We start from the raw sequence: 26,297 nt of genomic DNA, 5'->3' as shown, positions 1-26,297 counted from the left end.
GAGGGTGTGGCGCGATGTTTGAAGTAAATGTGGTTGCCCCAGAATTCAGAGGACTCAACACAGTTAAGCAGCATCGGGTTATCAATGAAGTATGAACTCATTTGATTACTACTTTGCAATATTCAGCAATTATAATAGTTATTAATATTTGACGTGTGCAAATTCAGTATAATCCTTGTGTTTCATGTTTGCTTATAGATTCTGAAGGAAGAAATTAAAAACATGCATGGTATTCGTATACATACAAGTGCTCAGGACACCTAGACTTTTTATATCAAAAGTGCTTCAAATTTATGAAATGAAAAATACAGCGACATGTATTTGGATATAGTTAACTGGATTTGGAATCAGTTGGAATTGCGTATATTTATACATATGTCACGAAGTTTAACGCATTCGAATTACTTGCGAGAGTGCATTTCTCGCGAAAAAATAAAAGGGTTAGCCTTCCTTTTTTGCGATTTTTAGAGTAATTTACCTCAGGTTCGACTTACAGGACCCTTTTCTCACTCGTTGGTTCCTAAGGAATTCAATAAAGATATCTAGAAAGTACGAAGACCAGCAGCTAATTGTAAGCAAATACGAAGAAAAACCGACGAAATCCATCTAAAATCATCTTCCCGCTCTATCTTTTAATCCATTATTCCTAACTATAAACTATTCGCATTCGTTTTCTTTTTCAGATTTTTTTTAAATCTGCACAATTTTGTAGAGGAAAATGCAACGAGGTTAGTTGACTTTAGTCTAGTTTATTAATTCTTGTGGGTTTTACAATTTGATTTTCGTCTTATTTGGTACGTTACCTCCAGACCCGGCAAACCATTACGAAAAAGAACTGGCCTAGCTAGCACCCATAGTAAATAGGTATATCTGTGGCCAAAGTGGGCAAACCTTGTACTAAAAGCTGATCAAATCTCAACACTTCGGCCTATCGTCGTTGCTGTCGTCAGCACTATTAGACGCTGTGAGTCGACCCTATAGCTGTGGTATATAGTTTGAGCAAATTGCATCGAGCTCCATTTATACAAGACGATATTCTCTATGGCTCTATTGCGGCTTAATGTTTATGTGCATTAATAGCGGCTCAGGTTATGAAAAATGAAGGCTAAAAATGTCCGTTTGATAGAGTTGCTAAATAATGAATTAAACTTTTTAACAGTAGATTGAAACTGATAAACGTCAAGTGTTGTAAGACGTACAGGTTAGGGTGTGGTTGCCACCAATTATAATGAGTACTACTCAAAAATTTGTATTTTTCGCTTTGGCGGCAACGATAAGGTTGCTATTAATATATTCCGAATATCAAAAGATCATCGCTGACAGAGTCGAAGTATCCACAGCACTTAACTCATGGAAAAAAGGTGAGCGTTTCCAATGTTTTTGCTGTCTTTTGCTCACTAAGTATGATCGTTCTTATATTGTTACCAGTTACCGAGGGAGTCTACCTACGAGAAGCTGGTATCGATCCTTACACCGGTGATCTGTTTCATGAAAGTCCCATAGGCCTTGTCGTCTTCAGTTATATGCAAAAGTACTTGTCATTGTGTATGTTATGTGGCATATTTGTCTTCACGGATTTGGCCACGGCATGGATTTTGGGTGCGACTGCTTATCGTTACACGAGTGAACTAGTGAGTTGATTCAATAATGATAATAGGATCTATTTTATAATGAAGTAGAAGACGAGACTGCAAATGTACTACATCTACTAAAACATAGCCATAAACCAACATTCAACCAATTTCCTGTAGATTGCCACCGAACAAAAAGACATCCAGAAACGCAAAAAGGAATCCAATGACGAAGAATTATCAACTTTACCTTCATCAATGTCAATACCAGCATCCAGTGTTACGTCTTCCGCTTTACTCGTACCTTCAGCTTACCTTTTCAACCCATACGTAGTTTTTAATTGTGTAGGATTAACCACAACCGTTTTTACGAACTTTCTGCTATCCGCGGCTCTATATTCTATGATAAACAAATCGAGATTATGTAGTTGTTTCACTATAGCTGTTTTAACATTGCAAGGACTTTATCCCATTACTCTTATGGTACCTGCCACAATATACTTGGCGCGAAACGAAGAAGGTAAAAATAAAAATTTCCCCTACGGAAATATTAATAAGACAATAGCGATGTTCATTGGTATTCTCATTGCGTTATATTACCTCTCCTACAAAGTATCAGGGAGCTGGTCATTTTTGCACAGTACAATTGGTTTCATTTTAACAGTACCTGATCTGCGGCCAAACATCGGCCTGTACTGGTACTTCTTCACAGAAATGTTTGAACACTTTAGGTGGCTATTTGTTGCATCATTTCAAATAAACGTAGGCCTGCTCTACGTTGCTCCTCTCGCGCTACGATTTCGCCGCGATCCTATGCTCCTGGCCTTCTCGTATCTCGCAATCGCGGCTATTTTCAAATCGTACCCATGTTTAGGAGAAGTAGGATTTTATATGGCTCTACTACCAATGTGGAAGCATCTCTTTCCGCGTAAGTCAATAATCTACTATTACTGTCTCGTAATTATTTATCCCTTCATATTTGTCCCAATTTATGTATATTTTTCCGAAACTAATGCGTCAATTTTATTTTCTCCAGATATGCAGCAAGGATTCATTGTCAGCTGCTTCCTTTTGTCCTGCACAGTGTTTGCTCCAACAGTTTGGCACCTGTGGATTTATTCACGATCAGCAAATGCGAACTTTTACTTCGGTGTCACGCTAGCCTTTGCTATCGCCCAAATATTTTTAGTTACCGATGTTCTCTTTGCCAGCGTCAAACGAGAATTTTCTTTGCGACACGGGTTGTCGAGAGAAATCCACGGAAATACTGGCAAACTTTTACTCGAATAAACTCCATTGGATGTATTCTTACACATACATTCCGTGTCCAGATTGTAATGCCGATTGGAGGTGAAAAATCGGGACGCACTCTAAAGAAGATGGAACTAAACATATAAGCATTCATTTGAAAATTGAATGCGTAACGTCAATTACGACGTTCACAAGTTTTAGTTGAGAATTCACAATGAATTTATTGCGGCGAAAATATCCCCTCTGCTTGGGTAACAACAAAATCCAGTGTCATGATTCACGAACGATTAAAAATATAATTCACCAACATTAGCGCAACAAATTATTATTTCTTTCCTTCCCGCCAAATCCATACTTTGCGTCACTCCTCTGTGTATCAACAACGCGCATAATAAGCAGTGGTTCACAGTTGGAACTCCAAGGTGGTATATCCCCACTTTAGTCAAAGATTAAAAATTACTCTCACGTAACGTTGGCGGGTGAAATTTTAATATCAATGTATAATCTGCGATCCATTGAAGATGAGGAACATTCTGAACACAAGCATGTGTGAGTTAAAGTTCAAGTAAAATTTTATCTGTATTCATACCTAAATCCCAGCCTTTAGTAATTAGATTAATTAATAAAAGAAAAAACATTATCAAGACGGTAACGGAAAACCTGATACACGCAACGCACGTTCTTGCGTAAATATTGCCCGGCTACCTGATATTCCGTAGACATAAAGCAGCTTCTTCGAATCACTTTCTCCGTACGCGTGGGTATACGTATAGTTATGCATGCCATTTCGTCATGCGCTTGAGTTTTTTTTTCATGAAGTATATGCATACGAAACGGATTTTCCCACTTGTATATTACAGCAATTTGCTATGAACATTTCATCCGCATATTACAAATAATTTCGAAACTTCCGACTGCCCGAGCATCCTTTTCCGCAACTCTGATAAGGCAATTTGTCCTCACGGGAGCACTTTGTTTTTTCAGTTAGCGAAGTTACTTGGACAGGGAAAATGTTGCGGAGTTCACGGTTATAGAGATACGAAGAAGAGCTCGATATAAAAGTTCCAAAATTTTCAAAAAAAGCTTCGACTGTAATCTATGATTGAATTTTCATTGTTCTACAGTTTGAAAATTATGAAGATACCGCGCTTCGTTTCTGCACTCGCATTCTTTTGGCTGCTATGTCTACATGAATACAAAGTCGTTCTTAACTCCATGTAATAGTTCCGTGTACGCATATCTGCTGATATTTCGGTATGTTATTTTTGCTTAAACGTCTTATATACGAACACCACAATATGAAAATACAATATAGAACGACAGTGCGTTTCAGACGGTGCAGCAAGTTTTCAATTACGCAACTCTGCAGAAGTATCAGAGTATGTTGAAGTGGCTATGCAACTAATATACTTCAACATTTAAAGGGCCGAAATGTCCCCAAAAGGAGCCAGCAGGTAATTCGGCAACTCGACAGGTCGTGTTGAATATTTGTATACATAATTTATGCCTTTAAGAAATATCGTATTCCAAGGTAAAAATGTCGGTCCTCTAAAAGTTAATCAATCGTACCTCGTAGTAAAAATTATATCATGATTTTTAAATATTGTGATCCAGTCACCGAGTGTGACGGACGTCATTTTCATCGATAAGTAAATGATGTTGACTGTATTATTATTCTTACTGTGAATCACTTTTGGAAAAAAATAATTTGTTTCTTGGTAAAATAATAATAATAACAATAACAGTAGTAATACAAATAATGTATAAGCAAATTATTAAAATGTCACGTCGTAAAAACGGTACAACTTCGTAAACTCTCACAAAACGTATACGGAGGTGAAAATAGTCGCGAAAGAGAAATTCGTCGGCCCTTAAAAAAAGGGTACGAGTCTGTGCTATGTGGCTACGGCATTTCCGTAATAATTTGCGGTTTTGCGTGATTTTTAGTCTGTTACATCGAGCATCGCGCGTACCATGCTCCCGGTTCGTGGAAGATATGGATATCTGCAGTCTTCGAAACAACAAAAAGGAGAAAAGTGGTGAAAAAGTTGAATCCGCGATGCAGCGGTGGAACGAACACTGGCTGCAGTATCTTACTATGCCGCCTTCCTCACCTCCACCCGACCCAGACGTCGTCGTACTCGTCGTATCATATAAAAGGGGGCCCCCGCAGAAATATCGCACTTGGGTGCCTCCACTTTGGTTAGAGTCAACGCAGCGCGTCAAAATTGTAGATTTCGCAACCGCGTATCCCACGTTTTCTGTTTTACGTCTGTGATCTAGTCACGCTTCATTCGAATAGTAGCGTAACTAGTCGCGGTTTGAATTATACTGTTTATGGTCGGCGATTACGCGACAAAATGAAGGGGGGCGTGATTTTTTTAACTTTATTTACGTTCGTCTTCGCTAATAATTATTCAAGCAAATACGACAACGTAGACGTCGACAGAATCCTAAGCAATGATCGTATTCTCACCAATTATATACGCTGCTTGATGGAAGAAGGACCCTGCACTGCGGAAGGTCGGGAATTGAAAAGTAAGTTGAAATTCAAATTCTTCAATCATGCATTTTCGCTATGATTTCAGCATTTCTTTTCCAATTGTAGTACATTGCGTACGATACGTATATTGTTGAAATCTATCCTTAGTATCTTGTATTGATGTGCTCTTTACTTTCCACCCGTCGCCAAAATCGGTATCATTCAAGTTCGATAAACGGAAACAGTAAACACAGCAGTTTTCTTCTCGGCCTTATATATAGAGCACCGCATTGCATATGACATTGCAACAGAGTTCAACATACTCTCAGTCAGTCCGGTTACATAAGATCAATTGTAACTTTCACGATTGGCCGTTGCACTCGATCTACTCGATCGAAAACCTACAGTCAACTCGTATGCGGTGTGAAATTATTAAGCAACAATACGCATAATTCGTACATATATTACTTGCCAAAATACTCAGAGATGCAGAATTCGAAATTGAAATGTTATAGATATGTTATTTTCAGTATCTCGTTGTGACTTCCATGATTTGTATTACAGAAAAATCTAATGATGCGGAACCCGACATTTTCATAGATCTACAGCTCGAATTAAACTCTGAAATAAGATTTCAAATTATGTGACCCATGCCCCGACAGTCCGCATAACGTTGATCAGATATTTCAGACTTTAATGATGCTAAGCATATGAATGCGTATATTGTAACCTATCGCACGTAAGAAGAATGAATTAACCGAATAAGAATAAATAATTCGAGAAGCTTAATTACTGAGCACAGTATTTCGTGCCAATGATTAAAATGGCTGTGGATACAACGTGCGTAATAAATATATGACGTGCGAAAACTTTTAATGCGATTTATTGCCGGCTGAACTCTGTCAGGCTAAAGAAGGCAGTACGTGTCCGTTCAATTCGGTATTGATAATGGATTCTATTGTTATAACTTTTTATTACATCGTTTCGAGCAGAAGAATTTTTTCGGTAACAGGCGTGATTATTAAATTCAGTGGCCCAAGCTGCAGTAATACATTTATAAATTTACGCAACTAGCACATATCGGACTGTTGGTGGCATGAATATTGTTGCTTTTGACAGTATTTAATTGCATCCACGTTTACAGTGATAAAACCATTATTTACATTTATTTTGGCTTTGACAGAGACGTTACCCGATGCCCTTTCATCGGAATGTAGCAAGTGCAATGAAAAACAAAAATCTACTGCGGAAAAAGTGATAGAACATCTTAGAGTGAAACGGCCGAGAGACTGGGACAAGCTTACTGCAAAATACGATCCTCGAGGAGAATACAAGAAACGCTACGAAGCATCTATTGCGGCAAAGAAAGCTTAGTCGCACGCTAAACTTTGGATGAAATTCAATTCAATCAAATACATAGTTATTGATTATACTTTAATTATGTGACGTTATATTTTGTTGAGTATTATACTAATAAAGAATAAGACGAAAGAAGAACACTGTGCCACAAATTCAGGAACTGAATATTATTTTCCAATTCATTGTTCCTTATTTGTTATAAAACTCCAAGTAAATTTCTTTCCAACAGTACATGTCTCTTCTCATAACAAAGGTGGATTTTACCAGAGCTCCATATGAAGCTGAGAGGCTAACAACTTGTGCTAGTTTCCATGCCTCAATTGGTACAGAAATTGTAGATTTTCGTAGCGTGCTGTGGAACAGATCTACTGACTTTTATCAGTAAGAAGTTCAAATGAAAGAGTTTCTAGTCCTGGGGCTCATTCCACGCGCCTTTTTTTGACGAGGGATCCAAGCTAAAACAGGCGATATGACAACAAAATGAAATGTGAAAATAGATAATTGGAATTCATGTTACTTTTATAATAGAAGAATTTCATTTTCATTAATTTATCATCTCAAGAAATAGGCAAAGTTGAAGGGCAAAATCCTTAATCACGTTTCGAAAAAAAGAAACAGACTACCTGCTGCTTTCCCCTGTCTGCTTTATACTCACGAGATCGGAAATAGCTGGCAAGTTACTGGTTTGATCTGTAACTGAATTTTCAGGTTCACGAACTTCTTTTGCCAGATTGGACTTCTTCATATTTCTATGCTGTGGGAATGTAGGCATCAACTTTGGGTCACAGGCTGTGGGCAAGTTGAAAGATAAGGATTGTAATATTTTAATAAACCTACCCAGTTAAGGCGATACTTTATCTGATAGATTTACTAACGCAGGGGTGCCTCCTTGAAGTAGCTGCTCTGCAAGCACTCTTCGGCAGTAGCTCTTTTCTTTGGGTCGTACATGAATAAAAAGTTCAATAGTCTAAGCCCAGCTGCACTTAGCCACGGAAATCTCTGTTTCAAGTTATTGTAAGGTTGCTGTTTCAAGGAGAAATTTTGCAGTGCTGGTAACGAATTGAATTCAGGCCAAATCGCTTCGCTGGGTGTTCCCAATAAGTCCACTATCAGTTCTAGTTGAGCTATTTCTGACCTTCCAGGTAACAGAGGTCTGTGACCGAGCAGTTCACCTTGAAGAAAATACAGCCATTTTATTACACCACATATACTGGTAGATCGTGTATACTATCGTATATACTGGTTATTATCACCTTTGACGACTTCATATTAAATAATGAGGTTCGGATTTTACCTAAAATGCAACCAGCTGCCCACATATCCACCGAAGTTGTTTGAGTTTTGGCTTGAAGAAGTAGTTCTGGAGCTCTATACCACAGCGTTACTACTCGGGGAGTCATCGGGGTTAAAGGTAGACCAAACCACCTGGCTAACCCAAAGTCTGCAATTTTGACGCACCCTTTATCGGTCATGAGTAAATTTGAAACTTTTAAATCTCTATGAACGATAAAATTATGGTGCAGATAACGAAGGCCTTTCAATACTTGGAGTACAATGCACTTGACTTGGCTCTCGGAGAAAGGGGCTTGCATATTGTCCAATAAACTGGCCAAATCTTGCTCACAATATTCCATGGCTAGGAATATACTTTCCAGGCTGCGCCCAACCACAACTTCTTTAAGGTGCACAATATTCTCGTGCCTGCATGATAAAAGGACACTGATTTCTCTCAGGCCGCTAACAGGCAATCCATCTTTTTCATGTTCCATGCGAACCTTTTTTAAAGCAACAACTTTGTCAGTTTTGGTATCTCGCGCCCTGTATACTATTCCATAAGTGCCTTCACCGATTCGGTTCAACTTCTCAAATTCAGACACAAATCTACACTTGCCAAGCTGTGGGTAAACAATAGTTCAGGTTAATGACCAATGTTACAAATATTTTCAAGTAAGTTGGTTACCCTAATTATAAATATAAAAGATGTCTTACGATATCCTGTTCAGGTATCTCCATCGGCTTTCCAGTTAGAAACGAAGTAAGCACGCCTCTCCGAGTAATTGGTGCCGATGGGTCTGGTCCGACCTCGGAGCCTGGTTTCTTATCAGTGTCATTGTTCTCCACTGATTTCTTACCCATGCTTCCTTCTGCAATAATTCAAAGCGAATTCTCGATGCAAACTGTGATTATCTACTCACTATTTGACGCAAACAGTGTTTAGAGAAGAACGACCGACTATGTGCAATATAATTGCATTGTCAAGTTAAAATATCTATTCGGTATAACCTCTTTCGCCGGCATCGAACGCGAAAACTTTAGAACTTCGAAAAATTACCTTTCGTCATTTTGTTGAGCGGTTTATTCCAGAAAAAGTGCCCTCGGTGCTGGGCTGGGAGAAGACTTGGCTAGTTATGCTCTGTTTATAGTTTTTACTTAGCTTATTATTTTTCTCATTCGGTCAATTTCCAGACTTTCTTTAAACAAATATGAATTAGTCGCCTCAATCCAACACACGCTCTCGGCAGATGTGACGTCGCACCAACACCATTTCACCACGCAAGTCGATAGAATCCGGCAGAGGTCACCACTTCACAGCGACTGCTCATTGGCCAAACTCGGCCCAACATGACCATAGATAATAATAATAATAACAATAATAATAATAAGAAAACGTAAAAAAAGGAAAAATTGCAAGCGACACGTACGGGCTACGGCCGAGCTCGTATTATAAACATACATTCGCAGCGTAGGCATTCGTTTAGTGATTGTGGGTGGCATAATTTAGTTGGAATTTTTAAAATAAGTAAAGGACTTTGATTATACCGCACTTGAGTTGGATCGAACGGTAAATAATTGCGTTCCGTACTGTTTATTAAGGCTTGTTGTCATCGATTAATACGTATCTCTTTCGTGATAGATCGTGACCGTGTCAATAGCGCTAATATAAATTGTTTTTCATCGCCGATGCGAGAAGACGAAACGAAACTTACCTATTATAATTAGTTCTCGGACTTTGTTGCGGACAAATAACTGACTGTGTTAAATAACAACTGCTGTGCGGTGATAATGGAAGGAGTCGTTAGGTTAATCGTAAAGGCTCCGAATCAGCAGACCGAGGATCAAATTATAAGATGCGAATTAGGGTGGACCATTGGACGACTCAAGGATCACCTCGCCCAAGTTTATCCTAGCAAACCAGTAAGCATCCGAATATTATTTACGTGTGTATCATTCTTTGACCCGTCACGAGTATCAAAATTTTGATAATCTGATATTTTTGCTTTTATTTGTGAAAGTGTATGTAGTATCTTTCGTCGTGATAACCTTTTTCTTAGAGAAAGTTTAGTCATCAGCTATTTTCTCTCAATTTTTCATCACTTGTGAATAAAAATATTTGTTCTACCAGATAGAAGCCTTATCTCTTATCCTGATGTGATAGTGTCTCGTAGCATGTTTCAAATCATTATCGTCTGTTCTTATCTATTATTACCTTACATTAAATGATACATGTATTATGTTATCCCCCCCCTCCAGTTTTGCACAAATACAAATAAACTCTTCTCATAAACTGATTTAAACACCATTATCAATGCTTTGTCTGTAATAGTCTGTAATTTTTCCGACAGAAGTCTTCCGAACAAAAGCTCATTTACTCTGGTCAACTGTTGAGTGATTCTGCCTTCTTGAGAGATGTCCTCCATCACTATGGTGGCGGAGATCAGCTCGACCAATCCTATACTGTACACCTAGTCTGTGCTCCGACGATGCCATTTTACACAGACAAGGCACGCACCAACTCATCAACCAGTGGCCCAGAAGGAAACATGGGTGTATTACAGCCTGATGCCATTTTAAATCCAGTTCAATCGGAAAGGCTTCAAAGTCAGAGCTTAGAAAGCGACGAGGTTAACAATCCAGCATCTTCTTCCGCTCAGTTATATTCTACTGAGCGGTATTATAACCAGCTGAACAGTCAGCAGATAGCATGGATGCAGCAGGCTTATACGCATTACCTTACTCAGTACATGCAGATGTGAGTGATGAGAATAAAATAGTTTTCCTGTATATCCATACAACACACTAACTTGAGTAGTTTTGGAATCCACTATCACGTGAATTGTTTGTATAAAATTTTTGTTTTCCATTCTATTACAGGATGGCTGCACAAGGTATCCAATTACAAAGCAGCATTCCATACATACAGCCTGTGAACACAAACACAAATGAAGCAGTCAATAACAATAATCGCGATGATCATCAGCGGGTAGCCGCTCATGGTGCGGGGGCTCCTATAGATCCTGCAGAAGCAAACAATGCAAATAACAATGCTGCTGCAGCCGATGAGAGAGGAGATGGTGGAATAGTATTGAATCGTGATTGGCTTGACTTTTTTTACATGCTGTCCAGAGTCATTGTCTTGTTTAGCATCGTATACTTCTACTCTTCTCCACTCAGGTTTCTCATTGTAACATTTTTGGGATTCGCTGTCTATCTGTAAGTATAATATGCTTACAACTAAAACAATAGAGCATTCCTGCATTTACCATGGATCTAATAAAATGCTTGTAAACACTCTAGGTACCAGGGTGGTTTCTTTCGAGTGCAACCGATGCTCTTGGTTGACAACAACAATGGCCGCGTTGACAATAATAATCAAATTTTACAAAACGAAGCTGTCGGGGCTCAGGCTTTACCAGCACAGCAGCCACCCCCAGCTCCTCAAACAGACACACATGTTAATCCCAATGAAGAAAATGAAGGTCAGAGACCGGGAGCTTTGGCATTTGCTTGGACATTCTTCAGTTCGTTTTTTGCATCTCTTATACCCGATCAACCAAATGTTGTCTAATTTGATAATAATTTCGTTCTACATTATGCAATTGTAAATTAATATATTATATATATATATATATATATATATATATATATATATATATATATATATATATATATATATATATATATATATATATATATATATATATATATATATATATATATATATATATATATTTTTATTCTCTAAAATCGAATTAAAACTTTGCATTGATGCAAGAGATCGTCTCTTACACGTTATAGGTATCAGTCTTGTTTCACAGACATGGATATATCACAGCTGCAACTGTTCCGCCAATCTAATCTTTTAGTAACTGACATCACTCAGTTGACGAATAGAGTAGGTTAGCAGACGTTTAGTGAATTGTCAAGGCAGTTGTTTAGTATAAATAGTCAACGATCGACATTTGATTGATATAAAACTGTGAATTCAGACGTCTTTCAAACGTAAAAACTGTCGTACAAGTAATAGCAGACTATTGGAATTGTGAGATGAAGTTTGCTGTGTAGGTCTATTATGATATAAAAAGTATATTCGACGAATTCAAAAAAAGTTTTGCTTTTACTACATGCCAAGTTTTGCGAGAAACATTTGAAAACGTTAAGAGGGATTCAGAAAAATACAATTATCGTCCATTATTGTATGTCAATATTATTCGTAAGTTTCAGTTGGTTAACTCTGTTGACAAGCATCAACATAAGCTATGTGCTGTGGTTCACTTTCTGTAATTTTCCGAAAAGTTTGTTTCTCGGTTCTGAACGCAATTTTTGACTAATTCCAATCGAAGTATACGCGTATTTTGAAAATGAGCTGATCATCGGTTCAAAAAATCAAAATTGTAATAAATTCTTGCTTGTTTCTCGATTTTTTGCTGAAAACAAAACTATAAATTGATCTGCTACCATAAGGAGACTTACATGTTTGCTGACCTGAATTATCGCCAATGCCTAATGATGAGTAACATCTCTTGGTTTGAATTTTGCTTGTTTATCTTGTCTTCTTGAATAAATATTACAAAATCGTCTGTATGTTACTCCTATTCACGTATCATTGTAATACTCGGTGCGAGACACAATTGTTAAATATTTAAGTAACATTTGGTTCCAAAGTTAGTTAAGAACTATAGAAAAAATAGATATATATATATATATATATATATATGTACACAGTTTCTGTTTTTTAAATTCACTAGAAATAAAAGCGGAAATAGCATTTTAGGATATGTACATTCATACAGAAATATATTATATGTATAGGCATATTATCAACAGCTTTACAATAAATGTCTAATAGCTTACGTGTATAAGTTTCTAACATATTAGGGATTAATTACGACCAAGTGATAAATATTTATATAAAGTTAGTAGTAAATTACCAACAAGTGGAATATCGATCGTAGGAACAAAACTTAACCAGACATATGACGTATGCTTGTTATTATTTAAGCAACTGGCAGCTGTGTGTAATTTTATCAAATTTAATCAAATACATATTGAATAGAAGATTAAAGTGAAAAATTCAACATTTGCTGTTATAGAAGTCGATAATCGTCTGGTAAGGTATAAAAAAGAGGCGAAAGAGAGAAATGGGTATGGGAATGTGCTTTAACAATTAGGGTAATACTTTTGCCAATGCAAGATTGTGAAGAAAATAACTTTTGTAACATACTATACCTATATATATACATACCTATATGCAAAAGACATCAATGAATTCATTTACGTCTCGATGAAAACAACATAACATTTTTGTTGTTTTCTGAGTTATTATCGTGTGTTTGAAATACAGTTGTTCATTTTGCCAAATTCTACTGTTTTCCACTTTTCTGCAGTCTATAATATTTAAAAAATTAATGTCAAGTATTGGAATACTTACAGGGGTTGTAAGTAGGCTTACTGCATGCGTGGAATGCAATGTATCACATCCCATTTGATTACATACCTCATTCCGTGAGCGTGTATTTACGCGTACGTGAGTGTGCGCATGTATATCGTCCGCTTTCGGAGATAAGGAAGGGCAAAGATAGAGAGGTGCAGTCGAAACTCTATAGTTGAGAAAAGGGTAGAGGTAGAGGGACAATAGCGGTAGCATTGCGGTAGAGATCGGGTGGAGGTAGCAAGCAGGCAGTCAACACACAAGAGAATCAACAAAGTGAAAACTGTTTTAATATTGCCGATTTGGAGTGCATCAGAATTTTGACTCGAGTGTAAATAGGGTTTACGAGTGTCATGAAGAGGCATGCGTATGAAATGAGCGGATACATTGCAGTGTCGCAAGTGATAATAGAACATTTGGAACACTCGGAACATGCAATATTAAAATCATTACGGCGGATGCTGCCTGCAAAATAAACGTTGTGCGAAGTGTATGTAGGTATGGAGCGTTGAATAGAATCTTACCCTAACCTAACCCAGTGGATAAAAACATAACCCCAACCGATTCCCATTCGCAATGTACGAGCACGTTCTGGGTACGAAAAATGGTTAACCGAATTTCGTAGGAGATGAAATAATGCCAATGTAATTTTTGTGAAATAAGTTAATAAATCACGGTTGAAACAACTCCGCAACTTCCACGGCAGAGTAGTTTCATATGAAAGATTTGAGTATAAATTACGATCTAGATCCCATATGGTCGAGGGAAAAAACTAATCACCGGTTATCCGTATGTCGTCATCCGATGCTTTGATATTATTATAACGTACCGTAAATAAAATGATATCCTTTCCTTTTCTTGTCGGTTTTAGAAACAAAAATTTTTCACACTAATTCCAGTGCTTGCTTTTAATCATCTGTACTATATATACTCTAGTGGTCTTCATTTTCAATATAACATAAACTTTATTATTCCTTGTAGCTTACCGTCTCATCTACTAAGAAATTTGAACTCAACATGCGGCGTGCTCGAATAAAAGCTGTAGCTAATGTTCCACTGCGACGGAAAGCTACTCAAGATGCTTCTCAACCAGAACCATCTCAACCTTCCAGCCCTAAGGTGGAAGGTACTGATAAAGTTGCAGCTGCAGCTGACATCGAAAAGCCAATCATTCCTATTATCGCTGAGGAATCAGAATCTGCGAACGTAGAGTCACAAACACCATTATCAGTAAAAGAAGATCAGGAAACAACATTCACTCCTGTGAACGAACAGAACGAAAACAATGATATTAATAAATTGTCAGAAGAATCAACTATTCTATCTCCTGAGTCTACTTTTGCGGCCCTCGCATCTCCTCCTTACCGATCAGAGTCCATTAAATCAGATTCCGCCTCAATAAAGTCACCTGCGTCACCTTCAAAATTATTACAAAACAGATCAAGATTTGTCAGACCTGTTCCAAGACTGGATGGTAGCGGTAGAATACGTAGGAATAGTATACAAGGAAGTGGCGCCAGTGCAAGCGAATCGGAAGACGATGGCCGGAGACCTATTTCTGCAGTACCTAATCGTATCAGGAACGACTCGTGTTGCTCGGTGCAGAGTAACAGGGACCCCATAGTTAATTCCAATGTCAATAATGTACCAGAATTCAGGCCGTTACCAAAAAGAAGAATGGTCATTTCAGAATCTGCTAGAAAGTTAGCAGAGGCTAGACGAGAGTTTTTACATAAACATGGAAAGAAAACACCAGATCGAAATAAACTGACGATGTATGATCTGATATACTACAATCCTGTGACAAACCCGATGAAAAATCCAGACACGTCAACCCCGGCGATGAGAATGGAACCTGTTTCTATGTCAGTATGAAATGTGTAGATCGAATGAAATTTACATTATCTTTTTCTATGCACAGTCTGCCCAACCAAATCTAACACGTGTATTTTCTTCGTCAATAGAATTTCTGCTGAACAATATACTTCGAAAAATTAATATATTCGTTGTACAACTGTTGTACAATTGATAATGATTTCAGGTCAAATGATGACATCGAGCATACTGAAGAGGAAAATGTGGATGAACCAGCTGCAATGCCAGTACCACAAGTGAAAGTTGGACCGGATGGTCAATTAATTATTGACGAGCAAAGTCTGGTCATAGAACAAACTGGAACAAAGAAGGGACGCGAAGCATTGGCTAACTCAGAGGTAGTAGTAGACGAAGGGCGTACTGGTAATGGATTTTACAAGCGACCTAAGAAAAGCAAAGAATGGCCAAAATGGGAAACCTTAAGATTTTATAAAGCTTTGAATACAATTGGTACAGATTTTCTTCTTATGCAAAGCTTGTTCCCCAATCGATCTAGACAAGAAATAAAGTTAAAATTTAAAAAGGAGGAAAAAACAAACAGACCATTAGTTGAAAAGGCATTGAAATATCATCAAGAATTCGATACAGATGCATTGCAGGAAGAACTTGGTAAGTTCAAAGCCGATTAGTTATTATATTTCCAATTTCTATTATGTTCAGGAGAGTGAGATGCGCATGATACTTTGTTATTACACATCTACATGTATGCTGCTTAGAGTAGCTTTCTATGAAATGGGAAATACAGGGTGTGTTTGTTGGGTTACAGCAATTTTCGCGGAAAAAGAAAAACTTGAATTGGAGGAAAAGAACAAAGCAAAAGAAAACAAGACTAAGGATAAAGAGAGATCGAAGACTAAAAAGAGGAAGAAATGTGGTACGTATTTAGTGTGCCTGGATTTAAAAAAAAATTGTTCATCTACAAAACAATAGCAATCGAAGATCATATTTTCATTTTGACGCAACTGAATTTATGCTCACGATGATGTAGATAGATTTGAAGTTAATTTGAATTTTTGTCCCAGCATTTGTTACTTCAAGCATTGGGCAAGATGAAGAAACTGAAGAAGAAGAAGTAGACGAAGTCGAAGATCAAAATTCAGTTGCGGGAGAACTGGTAAAATCGGAAACAAACAACAATTTGAGTATTGAAAAATCGAAAACCCGTAAGAAACATAAAAAAAACGTATCGATAGAGGAAGCTTTGGATGATTTAATGCAAGGTGCAGGTATCTTCAGTGATTCTGAAAGTGAAACTGAAATTTATGAAGTGAAACCGACACGTTCCGGTAGATGCCCAAAGATTAGAAGATTACAGGCTCCTGATATAAACAAAATGGATGATCATCATTCAGACGATATTTTGAATGAAGATGAAAATATCACGGAAGAATGTGTTACACCGGAAATAGAAAAATCTGAATTGATTTCAGATGCCTCTGTCAAAGAGGGTGAAACTATGGAAGATCCCTCGGAACATGTAGAACATAAGATTCCTGATATAAGTAAGGCAGAACCTGGTTCCTTAGTAATTTTGTCCAGTGAGTCGCCAGATGAACCAGGGAAAACCATGTTACAAGTTTATATGGTAAGTCCGAATCCAGATCCAACGATGGTGAGCAGTAAACAAAATATCCCACCGATTGAATTATCACCAGAACTTCTAGCTACGGTCACAACTAAAATATCGAAAAATGATCCACCGAACGTCGATGCACAACAGTCTGTAAATACGACATAGCATATTTATTTACTCTTACGACTTGTATCAATTTCGACGCAGCTGCAGTTTTAACGCGACTTCCATTATTCATTCACTTCTAGAATAAAATTATCTTATAATAGATGAGTGACAACTTCAAATGATCTATAAATGCAGACAAATATTTTCGCGAATGGAAACGATCGTTTCAAATTTCAATATTACAATCTTTACAAATTTCAATATTAGAGGACTTGGAATTTGGATGCCACGTTTAGTTATTCAAAATTCACAATAATGCCTGCAAGCATGTATTGACTGGTTGATAAAAATTGAGTAAATTGTCTGTCATATTTTCTCAGTATTTTGCCATGTATTACTCCATGTGTTAACTGAGGATACCTAAAGATCGCTAGATCCTATGAGATCAATGTGCGGAATGCTGGATAGGCGACAGAAGGTGAGAGGAGGGACTAGGAGAAATTGCTGTAATCTGTAGTTATCGGCTTGATCCACATTACCTGCCCATTAATCCTACAACTCATGACTTTATTTTTTTTACCTTCAAACACATGACTGGGGTCGAAACGTACCTCGCCCTTTTCTTGATCATAAAACCGGTCCTATGCTGATAAACAGACTTTCTCATACATGGTTTTCTTCTTTTTTCATAAGGAAGAGAATGGTGTACGAGAAATCTGATATTATTTACATTTAGTTATTGAAAACCCATTCGAAGACCGAAATGTGCATTGCGATAGCGGTGCTGAGCATAGTTCAGAGTTCGCATGGGGTGCGTTCAGACCCTAATCATGAGTTCTAAGGTTAAACGAATTGATGAGTGCAGAAAACCGAAATTAACACTGACCTCGTCGTCACACAGATTCCCACAGGTTTAATAGTCTTTAGATAGCTTTAATCAACACTTTGTGTACTTCGATTCGATTAATTAGTATACTGACATTTCTTTGTCTTCGTGTCGCGGTATTCATTGATATTCATAAGTGTACATAGATCTAAGTACAATTAGATTGTGATAATTTTTATTTTAATATTACTTGTAAATATGGTTTCTTTCTTACCTCACATGCGATTTTTCTGATACTCTGAGCCCACTAGCATCGTTTTTTCATTATGTACATCATACATATCACCTGTTATTAATCTGTAAGTTCGTATACGTTAGATCAGCGTGAGAAAATATAAACATTTTTTCCCTGTATTTACTTATTTAATGTCAAGAGCGTCTTTACCTTACTGAAATATGTAATACTGAACGCATACAAGCGTGCCAAGAGAGAGTGCTAGCAAACGGATGATCTATCTCTCCTTACGACCCGTGATAAAGTTGTACGTATATCTGAAACCGGTGATCTATCTCTGTTCTTACCACTTGGGATATGCCTATATGATGATATTTAACACGATATGCTTTGCTACTACAGTAACCATGTGGGTAGTGCACGTTGTAGTTAGTGTATATTTCAGTGGTCTCACTTGCTTGAAATGTAAACATTTTTTTCCTTGCGAAGAAGCTTAATATCCAGAGATAATGGAAAACTGTTCACTTTAACGGCGCTTGGATTAACTTTACATATTACATGTGATCCGAAATAATTGCATCTTTTTGTACAAAATATACTCTCGTAGAATATTGTACCAATTGATGCTTGGTGATATATTTATTACAAAGCTTTGAACAGTTAGAGTTCTATTTATAACCACAGATACAAACCAGGAGAATATAACTTAATGTCTATTCCTTCACAAAAATCACAGTGGCAAAACTGAAAAACATACTAAGAAGATCTCACGAAACAAATTCAATCAAGGTACCTGATGTGACTTCATGCCTTGAGTCAACTGCTGTGGTAGTTGCAGCATCATTTGTGCCTCAGTGCTCTGATCTGTGGCCATGAATCATCATACGTTATACTTATTCATGATGTTATAAAGGTTTATTTAAGATTTATACATTTGTAATTACTGTACACAGATAAGTTAATCTTAAATCAAATGTTAGATTTGTTTTTGAAAGTATTTATTTATTTCTTAAATCGAACTTCAAAAAGTGCAGCTTTTATAGTAAAATGCATTTAACCTGGCATGTAAAAATACAACTAATCAAGTGTTATTCTGACCTGATAAAAGTTTTGAATAAAAAATTCAATCTTTAAATGAAACTCGGACATCAAATACTTCAGTTTTCCAAACCATGCCATTCAGGTTCTCTGCAATGCTGATCCCATGCTCTGCGTGTTTGGTAAAAGATTTTTAACAAACATTGCTGAGAATCATTCAATTCTTGGTCGACAACCAAAACTATATTCGGATCTCAATAGCACAATTCCAACGTATCGCAGGGTATCCATTTAGAACTCTCTAAAGCGTCCCACATATTGTAATCCTGCTCGATTGCATCTCTGTTATATTTGTCCACATCCACCGGAATGGAATGCTCTGGAAAATATTTAAAAAATGGATATTCAATATAAAACAACCTTAGGATATGACAATGTGATGGTAAACAATATTAGAGTGATCAATTCGGTATAATTCTATACTCTTGATGTGCAGATGAAATAATTATAATCTTCTTTTTCACCATCAAAATCATCCTAAAAGCTAGGATCGTGAGTTTTCAATGCACAGTTCGTAAATCACACAAGCTTAAACTTAACTAAAACCATCAAATTTAGACAATTACCAATCAATTCCAATTCATCTTCCTCTGGTTTTTGGTCTGATACATAATTGTTGTAGTTGTCTGACGTTGGTTCACTTTCATAATATCCCTGTTGCCAAGCACTGTAACTATTCCAGTACGAAGAAGTGTCATAATAGTTGTATGGTTCCGAATTCATGTTTGACATAGAGTAATCAGAGGATGACTGTGGAGGTACCGAGCTATAAAGAATGAATAAAAAAGTAGGGTACAAAAAATGAAACTGATTTTTAATAAAACGCAAGATATTAGAACGATTGATTATTCAGTAAATGTATATTTACCCTGTAATTTTGTTCCACGGCCGAGGAACTGCGTTGCAAATTTTCAGTGATTTAGTGCCAAGACCTCTATATCCATTCATTGTGACCAAACTATTTTTTTGTTCTTCCTCATTGGCAAATCTGACAAATCCATAGCCTTTACTGAAACCTGAGCTGTCCAGTATTACTTTGGCTGTTCTGATGGAATTGTATTTCGCAGCAAATGCTCTGTACAATGAATAATCGTCCACATCTGTTGATAAATCACCGACCCATATACTGAATTCTCTGTCTGTTGCTGGTTTGCCTGTGGTGCTGGCATGATTTAAACGAAATCTGACAGTCTGAAAAATGAGTAGGTATTTTTACATTGGAAAATTATCTTAAAAGTAAAGGTACAGGAACAAAAGAAAGAAGTAAATGGCATACAGGGTTGGAGCCTGGAATAGCTTTGCCGTTCAGTTTGTGCATAGCATCAAGTGCCATTTCATCGGTTGGAAAGTGAACAAAGCAGTAGCCAGCCGGCTCTCCGGTATAGCGATTTCTCATCACTTTCACAGTTTGCGGTTGCTCGTTCATTTTGTGAAACGCGTTCATAATGAAACTCTCGGTCATGTAAGGTTCCAGCTATAAATAGTCGTAGCAGATTTATCATTTAATAACCTAAACTATTCAAGTTTATGCTTCAAAATCCTTGACATCTAACTTCTTTATCAATTGCAACCTAGAAACTGTTGAAAGCGTACGCAACTTTTGATTTTTTATGATATCTGCTGTACAGATTTAAATTTTAGATCTCTGAGATTACAAAATGTAATAAAGATATTTAGGTCATCTTATTTATATAATATTAAATTATAATGCTTAATAAATGTGATACGTCAAGTTGGGAGGTTAGGAACTTGTTTTAATAGTAAACTTTTGTTTGAAAATTTTACTTACGCCTCCCATCCATAGTTGGCACAAGACCATGGGACCCGACATCTTCGCAGTAGGTCAGAATCACGTTTTACCGAAAAATATTTAACGGTTTCTAATTCGCAAACTCAGAACGTTATGAAATAGTACAACGGCACTGCTTTAGGACACCGACACACGCTAGTCACAGCAAGACAACTTGTAGGACTGACGCTACTTTGCTACTAGAAAGAGACACGCACTTCGGAGTCGTTGACTGACCATGTACGTACTTTCTGCCATGCCCGAATGTGCTGCAGGTCGGCCTTCTCAACAATTTAAATCCGTGACACAATCAAATTTGCCGCTCAATGTCGTACGTATTAGTAAAATAACTCAAAAACGTATATTTGAATAATACGTTGTTTTGAATTTATGTATCTGGATACAAATCCGGTAGTTAGAATAGAGCTTTATAAGTTCAGTTTACACTTTCATTGTATATACAATGGAAATGCATTTTCAACAACGTTCTTGTCAGAATATGTGAGATAATCCACATTTTAATTCAGCGTTGTGCAAACTGTTATGATAGACTTAATTATTTGTCGATGGATACAGTATACGGCCGTAATCGCTATATATCACAAAACCTATATAGGCAGGTATAATATACGTATAATTACCTATAAATTGAACAGAGCACTGCCAAAGATAAAACTTTTGAGCACTACACGTGCACGTGATAATGTAATCTTGCTAGGGGATGAAAAAATCATTAACCGTCATAAAAACAGGGCGTACGTATGATAAAAAAAAATAACAAAGACAAATAAATAAAATTCAAATTCTTTTTAATAAACAATTATCGTATATCATGTACTACAAATCATTCGAAGACTATATAAAGAGAAGAAAAATGTGTACCATGTAACACGTATGAGGAACAAATCGCGTTATCGCGTTTTGCAATCATATTGAAGTTAGTAACATTAATTTAACGATTCATGCCAAGGAAAAACCATTATTTCGCGATTTTGGAATTGTTTGAAATTCAGTAAACCGTAATAAAACGAAACACTGATAGTTCGAAATCTTAGTTCAAAATCATTGTATAATTAAGAAAATAGTGATTTTTTTCGCAATGTTTCGTTACGATAACGTTAATAACTTGAACCCCGTGTTTTGCAAGGATCAAGGTAAACGAATGTCTAATCATTTACATAACGATAAAGTAAATCTTTATCGAATTATGCAGTCATTTTTACGGCGGCTTGCAGACAATTGGGACTTTGCCGACACTTTTATTTTTTGTCTTGATCGTGTTATTGAATGTATAATCTTATACAATCGTCAAAGGTCAATTTACCAGGTTTCCCGAAAAGCCACGGGTTATACAAGTCAGTTCATACAAGTTAGTAAACAGTTTGTATAAATTCTTGTATTATTATCCAACAAAAGATTGACCTGTAACCGAAAATGAGCAAGCACCATTGTTACCTTGCAAAATACTACAAAATCTCCGCCGTGATAGTAAAAAGAAACTTGAAGTTTCTTATAACAAGTTTTATCTATAATCTGACATTTTACATCAATATTGTTGGTACAAAATATTCTTTAGGTCGTCTGTGAATACCACTGACTAAACATTTTGTTAAATATACTGGCCCCCTCGGTGTCGATGAGACATTCACAAACAGCGATAAAGAAAAAACATGTTAATATTACTGTACAAGCGTATAAAATTTTATTCAAATTTTTCTTGCTATTCACAATTCTTGATACCCTAATTCGTTCGGTATAATATTAATTTTTCCACAATCAATGGAAATTCAATAAGAATATAGCAATTCGCGTATATAACACGGATAGCTGCGCTGATGAAACAACATTTGTACGTTTTGGTCAGAATAAAGGTAAAAAATATTTATCTACAAGTAGAAAAGCCGAAATGCCGCTAATTAAACAAATACGACACTCAGAGCTTCATTCTCACTTGGCTAACAATTATTTACTATTAATAATCAATTGTCAGGAACAAAAGATTATGTATTCGGTTTAAAATCATAGGACCATGATTAAAAATATTGGCATTTAAATGTATCTACTATATCTCAACAAGCACAAAGCGATCAGCTAATCAACAATGATAATTGATAAATAAATCTGTTTAAACAAAAATTTCTCGTTGGAGGTGTAAATATAATACTATTTGCTCTTAGTGACTTTTCCATAAGTTCGTCGATATTTCTCATCGATACTTTCTAGATAATACGTGCCATCAAACATATTTTCAATGCTGCTCTGAGGCTGATATGGTGCTTTGTGGCAATTTTTTTCCCTGAGTTCCAAGACTCCAGTAAATTCTTCCGGCGATGCGCGCCGCCTTGACTCAAGCTGAGGCTTTACGTATGACAAATGCGACACCAACTTTTCTAAATCAGACTTAGACGACGAGTCTTCAGCAATAGTTAACGAGTACATACTCGAAGCTAAGCCTGATCCATAAGAGAAGACCGCAACTTTAGTACCAGCCAGCTGGTCTATCGGCTTACTAATGAGGAAAGAAACTAGACCCGAATAGACGGATGGGGTGTACATGTTTCCAACGAGACTAGCAATCAATAAACTTGGCTTAGTTTTTTCAGCAAAATCTTTGTTGCTCAAAGTCATAAAAGCTTTCTCTACATCCCTATCAAAGTAAGTATCTTCCAATTTTGATGCTGAAAACTTCTCCAGGCCCTGATACTTGTCGTTGGCGATAGCGCTTTTCGAAGCATTCAAAAAATCATTGAACGCCAACCGAGCGAATGATTTTTGAACAAGTTTACAGTACGGGGAATGAAAGAGCACAGCTCCAAAACTGGCCAAAGATATAGACTCGTTAATATTCTTCTCATTGGCTTTCTGACAATATTTTTGGTAGCAATTATCAAGTGCACCTAAGTAGCATTGAATGGAAAGCTTTCCATCAACCACGGGATACTCAGAGTTTAGGTCTGGCTTATAAAAATCATAGGCATGTCTCATGTAAGACGCTCTGATCCCACGGTCAAAAACTATTGGTGCGTTCGGTCCAATCAGCATAGCCACCGCGCCAGCACCTCCGGTTGGCCTGGCACTACCGCTTGCATAGACTGCGTTATCACCGGCAACAACAAGCGCCATTCTGCCGTCATAGGAGCTGCTTTCTACCCAGGCGACTGCGTTGAACAAGGCGGCTGTTCCTCCGTAACAGGCATTCGTCGAATCTACACCCTCGATGTCCGTGCAGCCAAATGGTTCAAACAATTGCATGAGTACAGACTTGACAGATTTGCTCTTGTCAATAATCGTCTCTGTTCCCACTTCCAGCCTTCCGATGTCTTGCGGTTTTACACCGTGCCGTTCCATTAGTCGTTGAACCACCGTCAGACAGAGGGAATTAATGTCTTCCCTGTCGTTGCAGAATCCCATCTTCGATTGACCCAAGCCTACAGTGTATTTTCCAGCCGAAACTTTGTCGAATTCCTCCAAATCAGTTTGATCCACATACTGTGCCGGAAAATAGACTTCGATCGCCTTGATACCCACGTTGTTTGGCCACATTGTTTCGTTACTTTCTTACACGTCTGTTAAAAATAATTTCTAGTTTATCTATTGAATCAGAAGATTCTCTTCCTTGGTCCGGGATGTAGATAACTTATGTGCCGAGTAATGCGATCACTCACTTCAGTACCCAGCTTGTGTGCACCAGGTATTTAGAAACAATAAAAAAAAATATGATTGATTGAATTAATACTTCGGGTATTTTATAATGTACTAATCGGAAGTGTATTATCGTGGAATACTTTTATGTAACTCGGTGAAAATAGGTTAGCGTAGTTGATTGATATTCGTTCGGAATGCGGATAATGAATTACAATAAATCTGTATTCAGTTTAGGATGTGCGAATCGCGCGAACCTCCGTTGAACTATGCATAGAGGAAAAGTGCGACGAACTCGACCGGCGTAGGTATGTACACTTATAATTTATCGAGAACGTTTAGCGGTAATCGAGGAGGTAGATTTAGGTTAGAAGTGAAATTCGAGAGTGAAAATTACGGTCAGGCACCAAGAAATTTACGTTAGTCGATTGACGCTTAGCGAATAGCGGGTAATGGGGAGAACGACGGTCAGATGTATCGGCCCCACGACAATCTCGGCCTCCGTCCGTCGACGCTATTTCTTCTCAACTAAGTCCAACGAAAGTTGAACAGCTCGTTCTAATACCCTCGCCGTCTCGGCGGAACGCCGCGCCACCGAGTCCCGCGATGTTCGGCACAGTTCGGCTCGTAATAACGTTACCTAAAGGCATATTGTAAGTTTGTGACCACGGCCTGCGATCGAGCCACTTGGCACTTGGCATGCACTTGTCACAACAATTAGGACCCATCCCGGGATTTTACCGCCCACGCGGAGTCGAACCGCAAGCCGATCCTTCAATTTCCACGGGATTGAAGTTAGTAACGTAACATTATCGTAACGAAACACTGGAAAAAATATCAAAATTTTCTTCATTTTACAATAACTTTGAAGGAACGAAGATTTCAAAACATGAGTATGTTTTGTTTTGTAACGGTTTACCGGATTTCAAACAGTTCCAAAATTACGAAATAACGGTTTTATCCTGGAATGAATCGTTACGCTAAACGTTACTAACTTCAGCATGATCAATCTCCGCGTGGCATCACGAAACCCTCGTCGATGCGTCGCTCGCCGTTTGTACATATTATTACAGGCGAACCCAAGGACGGTTCACGCGGTACAAAATGTTGCGCAGTAGTACGAGTGTGTTGCAGTGGTAGAGGAATGTGCTTTTACCCGTAGGAATAATTCCACCCATTTTCGCTGAAGAGAAACCATCGATTTAAATATAGTACATTGTACCTACAAACACGCAATGCGTGTTATACTCAACCGTTGTACTTTGTACCCAACAGCAAATCGCAAAAAAAAAGACGAATTTCTTTTACGAGTATCGGAAAATACCCATTGTCAGACAGATTCACTTCTCGAACTTTCAATGTTTTTGAAAAGAATATATCTCGACCTATTTTAGAGAGTACATTCAGCAAGTACCTTTATTTTTATTTTTTTAACTTCGATTACTTTTGAATGCATCACGTACCACTTTCAACACTCATTGAATTATGTACATTATACACATTACCTAATTATCGTATAATTGTCGATAATCGTCCGACCGGTAAATTCTCTTGTATTTTATAAATTACTTACCATCTTAGTTTCCGGAAGGTCAAGTTATGTTCAAGTTAATGGACTTGCATATTTTATCATAAGTTTTTAAATACCTATAATCATGTTTAGTACTGTGTAACACTAGTTACGATGTCGAGAGACAGGGGAAATTCTCAGCTTTAAAGCTCTAATACTGAAACAATACTTGTTTTTCAGAGTTCTGATGCTTACGAAATTTAAAAAAC

The 26,297-nt window shown here is 37.3% G+C and overlaps 8 protein-coding genes and 1 long non-coding RNA gene across 19 annotated transcripts; 5 read left to right on the top strand and 4 right to left on the bottom strand.

Annotated features, from left to right (window-relative positions):
• LOC107224898 (phosphatidylinositol glycan anchor biosynthesis class U protein) lies at positions 1 to 3,134 on the top strand. The gene is made up of 5 exons (XM_015665142.2): positions 1 to 89; positions 168 to 1,361; positions 1,429 to 1,631; positions 1,752 to 2,499; positions 2,608 to 3,134. The coding sequence occupies exons 2-5, from the start codon at positions 1,229 to 1,231 to the stop codon at positions 2,859 to 2,861; spliced, it is 1,338 nt and encodes a 445-aa protein (XP_015520628.1). The 5' UTR covers positions 1 to 89; positions 168 to 1,228; the 3' UTR covers positions 2,862 to 3,134.
• Positions 3,135 to 4,229: 1,095 nt separating this feature from the next.
• Positions 4,230 to 5,100, top strand: LOC124293564. The gene is made up of 2 exons (XM_046734812.1): positions 4,230 to 4,276; positions 4,770 to 5,100. The coding sequence occupies exons 1-2, from the start codon at positions 4,254 to 4,256 to the stop codon at positions 5,098 to 5,100; spliced, it is 354 nt and encodes a 117-aa protein (XP_046590768.1). The 5' UTR covers positions 4,230 to 4,253.
• On the top strand, positions 5,009 to 6,678 carry LOC107224871 (ejaculatory bulb-specific protein 3). The gene is made up of 2 exons (XM_015665101.2): positions 5,009 to 5,360; positions 6,488 to 6,678. The coding sequence occupies exons 1-2, from the start codon at positions 5,183 to 5,185 to the stop codon at positions 6,676 to 6,678; spliced, it is 369 nt and encodes a 122-aa protein (XP_015520587.1). The 5' UTR covers positions 5,009 to 5,182.
• LOC107224870 (cyclin-dependent kinase 10) lies at positions 5,806 to 9,220 on the bottom strand. Its single transcript, XM_015665100.2, has 6 exons — positions 8,996 to 9,220; positions 8,653 to 8,807; positions 7,958 to 8,558; positions 7,539 to 7,835; positions 7,319 to 7,452; positions 5,806 to 7,118 (listed from the first exon to the last, which is right to left on the bottom strand). Exons 1-6 carry the CDS (start codon positions 9,003 to 9,005, stop codon positions 7,083 to 7,085), a joined length of 1,233 nt encoding a protein of 410 aa, XP_015520586.2. The 5' UTR covers positions 9,006 to 9,220; the 3' UTR covers positions 5,806 to 7,082.
• A 147-nt stretch (positions 9,221 to 9,367) lies between these two features.
• Positions 9,368 to 12,525, top strand: LOC107224847 (homocysteine-responsive endoplasmic reticulum-resident ubiquitin-like domain member 2 protein). Of its 5 annotated transcripts, XR_006903405.1 has the most exons (6): positions 9,368 to 9,505; positions 9,578 to 9,858; positions 10,287 to 10,693; positions 10,816 to 11,154; positions 11,239 to 11,563; positions 11,680 to 12,525. XR_006903405.1 is itself a non-coding variant. In XM_046734755.1 (5 exons), exons 1-4 carry the CDS (start codon positions 9,727 to 9,729, stop codon positions 11,507 to 11,509), a joined length of 1,149 nt encoding a protein of 382 aa, XP_046590711.1. In that variant the 5' UTR covers positions 9,368 to 9,726; the 3' UTR covers positions 11,510 to 11,550; positions 11,662 to 12,525. The 5 variants fall into 5 exon arrangements, 2 of the variants coding, with proteins under 2 accessions (XP_046590711.1, XP_046590703.1); XR_006903406.1 differs by having other exon boundaries at positions 9,368 to 9,858; positions 10,290 to 10,693; XR_006903404.1 differs by having other exon boundaries at positions 9,368 to 9,858.
• A 611-nt stretch (positions 12,526 to 13,136) lies between these two features.
• LOC124293565 lies at positions 13,137 to 13,575 on the bottom strand. Its single transcript, XR_006903425.1, has 2 exons — positions 13,439 to 13,575; positions 13,137 to 13,329 (listed from the first exon to the last, which is right to left on the bottom strand). It is a non-coding gene; the product is annotated as an uncharacterized LOC124293565 (long non-coding RNA).
• Positions 13,422 to 19,254, top strand: LOC107224902 (transcription factor TFIIIB component B'' homolog). 7 transcript variants are annotated; one of them, XM_046734599.1, is made up of 5 exons: positions 13,422 to 13,979; positions 14,354 to 15,237; positions 15,414 to 15,856; positions 16,014 to 16,121; positions 16,270 to 19,254. In XM_046734599.1, exons 1-5 carry the CDS (start codon positions 13,977 to 13,979, stop codon positions 16,983 to 16,985), a joined length of 2,154 nt encoding a protein of 717 aa, XP_046590555.1. In that variant the 5' UTR covers positions 13,422 to 13,976; the 3' UTR covers positions 16,986 to 19,254. The 7 variants fall into 7 exon arrangements, with proteins under 7 accessions (XP_046590555.1, XP_046590583.1, XP_046590581.1 ...); XM_046734627.1 differs by having other exon boundaries at positions 13,457 to 13,862; XM_046734625.1 differs by having other exon boundaries at positions 13,457 to 13,866.
• Positions 18,886 to 21,103, bottom strand: LOC107224887 (tRNA selenocysteine 1-associated protein 1). The gene is made up of 5 exons (XM_015665126.2): positions 20,877 to 21,103; positions 20,364 to 20,561; positions 19,956 to 20,278; positions 19,654 to 19,853; positions 18,886 to 19,406 (listed from the first exon to the last, which is right to left on the bottom strand). Exons 1-5 carry the CDS (start codon positions 20,916 to 20,918, stop codon positions 19,282 to 19,284), a joined length of 888 nt encoding a protein of 295 aa, XP_015520612.1. The 5' UTR covers positions 20,919 to 21,103; the 3' UTR covers positions 18,886 to 19,281.
• A 565-nt stretch (positions 21,104 to 21,668) lies between these two features.
• Positions 21,669 to 25,412, bottom strand: LOC107224885 (hydroxymethylglutaryl-CoA synthase 1). Its single transcript, XM_015665123.2, has one exon. The coding sequence runs from the start codon at positions 24,417 to 24,419 to the stop codon at positions 23,040 to 23,042; it is 1,380 nt and encodes a 459-aa protein (XP_015520609.2). The 5' UTR covers positions 24,420 to 25,412; the 3' UTR covers positions 21,669 to 23,039.
• Positions 25,413 to 26,297: the final 885 nt, after the last annotated feature.

Source organism: Neodiprion lecontei, chromosome 1 (assembly GCF_021901455.1).
Source record: "Neodiprion lecontei isolate iyNeoLeco1 chromosome 1, iyNeoLeco1.1, whole genome shotgun sequence".
Classification (NCBI taxonomy): domain Eukaryota; kingdom Metazoa; phylum Arthropoda; class Insecta; order Hymenoptera; family Diprionidae; genus Neodiprion; species Neodiprion lecontei.
This window is presented reverse-complemented; position numbering and strand designations above follow the sequence as displayed.

Bases quoted from the DNA above. Each gene is read 5' to 3' on its own strand.
- LOC107224898 (XM_015665142.2), top strand. From the start codon at position 1,229: ATGAGTACTACTCAAAAATTTGTATTTTTCGCTTTGGCGGCAACGATA. The intron at 1,632-1,751 runs GTGAGTTGATTC...AATTTCCTGTAG, and splicing joins ATCGTTACACGAGTGAACTA to ATTGCCACCGAACAAAAAGA. The intron at 2,500-2,607 runs GTAAGTCAATAA...TATTTTCTCCAG, and splicing joins GTGGAAGCATCTCTTTCCGC to ATATGCAGCAAGGATTCATT.
- LOC107224902 (XM_046734599.1), top strand. The intron at 15,857-16,013 runs GTAAGTTCAAAG...GTTGGGTTACAG, and splicing joins TGCATTGCAGGAAGAACTTG to CAATTTTCGCGGAAAAAGAA. The intron at 16,122-16,269 runs GTACGTATTTAG...TTTTTGTCCCAG, and splicing joins TAAAAAGAGGAAGAAATGTG to CATTTGTTACTTCAAGCATT.
- LOC107224887 (XM_015665126.2), bottom strand. From the start codon at position 20,918: ATGTCGGGTCCCATGGTCTTGTGCCAACTATGGATGGGAGGC. The intron at 20,562-20,876 runs GTAAGTAAAATT...GACTATTTATAG, and splicing joins GCCAACTATGGATGGGAGGC to CTGGAACCTTACATGACCGA. The intron at 19,407-19,653 runs GTAATTGTCTAA...AATATTTTCCAG, and splicing joins AGATGAATTGGAATTGATTG to AGCATTCCATTCCGGTGGAT.
- LOC107224871 (XM_015665101.2), top strand. From the start codon at position 5,183: ATGAAGGGGGGCGTGATTTTTTTAACTTTATTTACGTTCGTCTTCGCT. The intron at 5,361-6,487 runs GTAAGTTGAAAT...TGGCTTTGACAG, and splicing joins GGAAGGTCGGGAATTGAAAA to AGACGTTACCCGATGCCCTT.
- LOC107224847 (XM_046734755.1), top strand. From the start codon at position 9,727: ATGGAAGGAGTCGTTAGGTTAATCGTAAAGGCTCCGAATCAGCAGACC. The intron at 9,859-10,286 runs GTAAGCATCCGA...TTTTTCCGACAG, and splicing joins AAGTTTATCCTAGCAAACCA to AAGTCTTCCGAACAAAAGCT. The intron at 10,694-10,815 runs GTGAGTGATGAG...ATTCTATTACAG, and splicing joins CTTACTCAGTACATGCAGAT to GATGGCTGCACAAGGTATCC.
- LOC124293564 (XM_046734812.1), top strand. From the start codon at position 4,254: ATGTCCCCAAAAGGAGCCAGCAG. The intron at 4,277-4,769 runs GTAATTCGGCAA...CGTGATTTTTAG, and splicing joins TCCCCAAAAGGAGCCAGCAG to TCTGTTACATCGAGCATCGC.
- LOC107224885 (XM_015665123.2), bottom strand. From the start codon at position 24,419: ATGTGGCCAAACAACGTGGGTATCAAGGCGATCGAAGTCTATTTTCCG.
- LOC107224870 (XM_015665100.2), bottom strand. The intron at 8,559-8,652 runs GTAAGACATCTT...GTTTACCCACAG, and splicing joins AGATACCTGAACAGGATATC to CTTGGCAAGTGTAGATTTGT. The intron at 7,453-7,538 runs GTTAGTAAATCT...ACTTGCCCACAG, and splicing joins CTTCAAGGAGGCACCCCTGC to CCTGTGACCCAAAGTTGATG.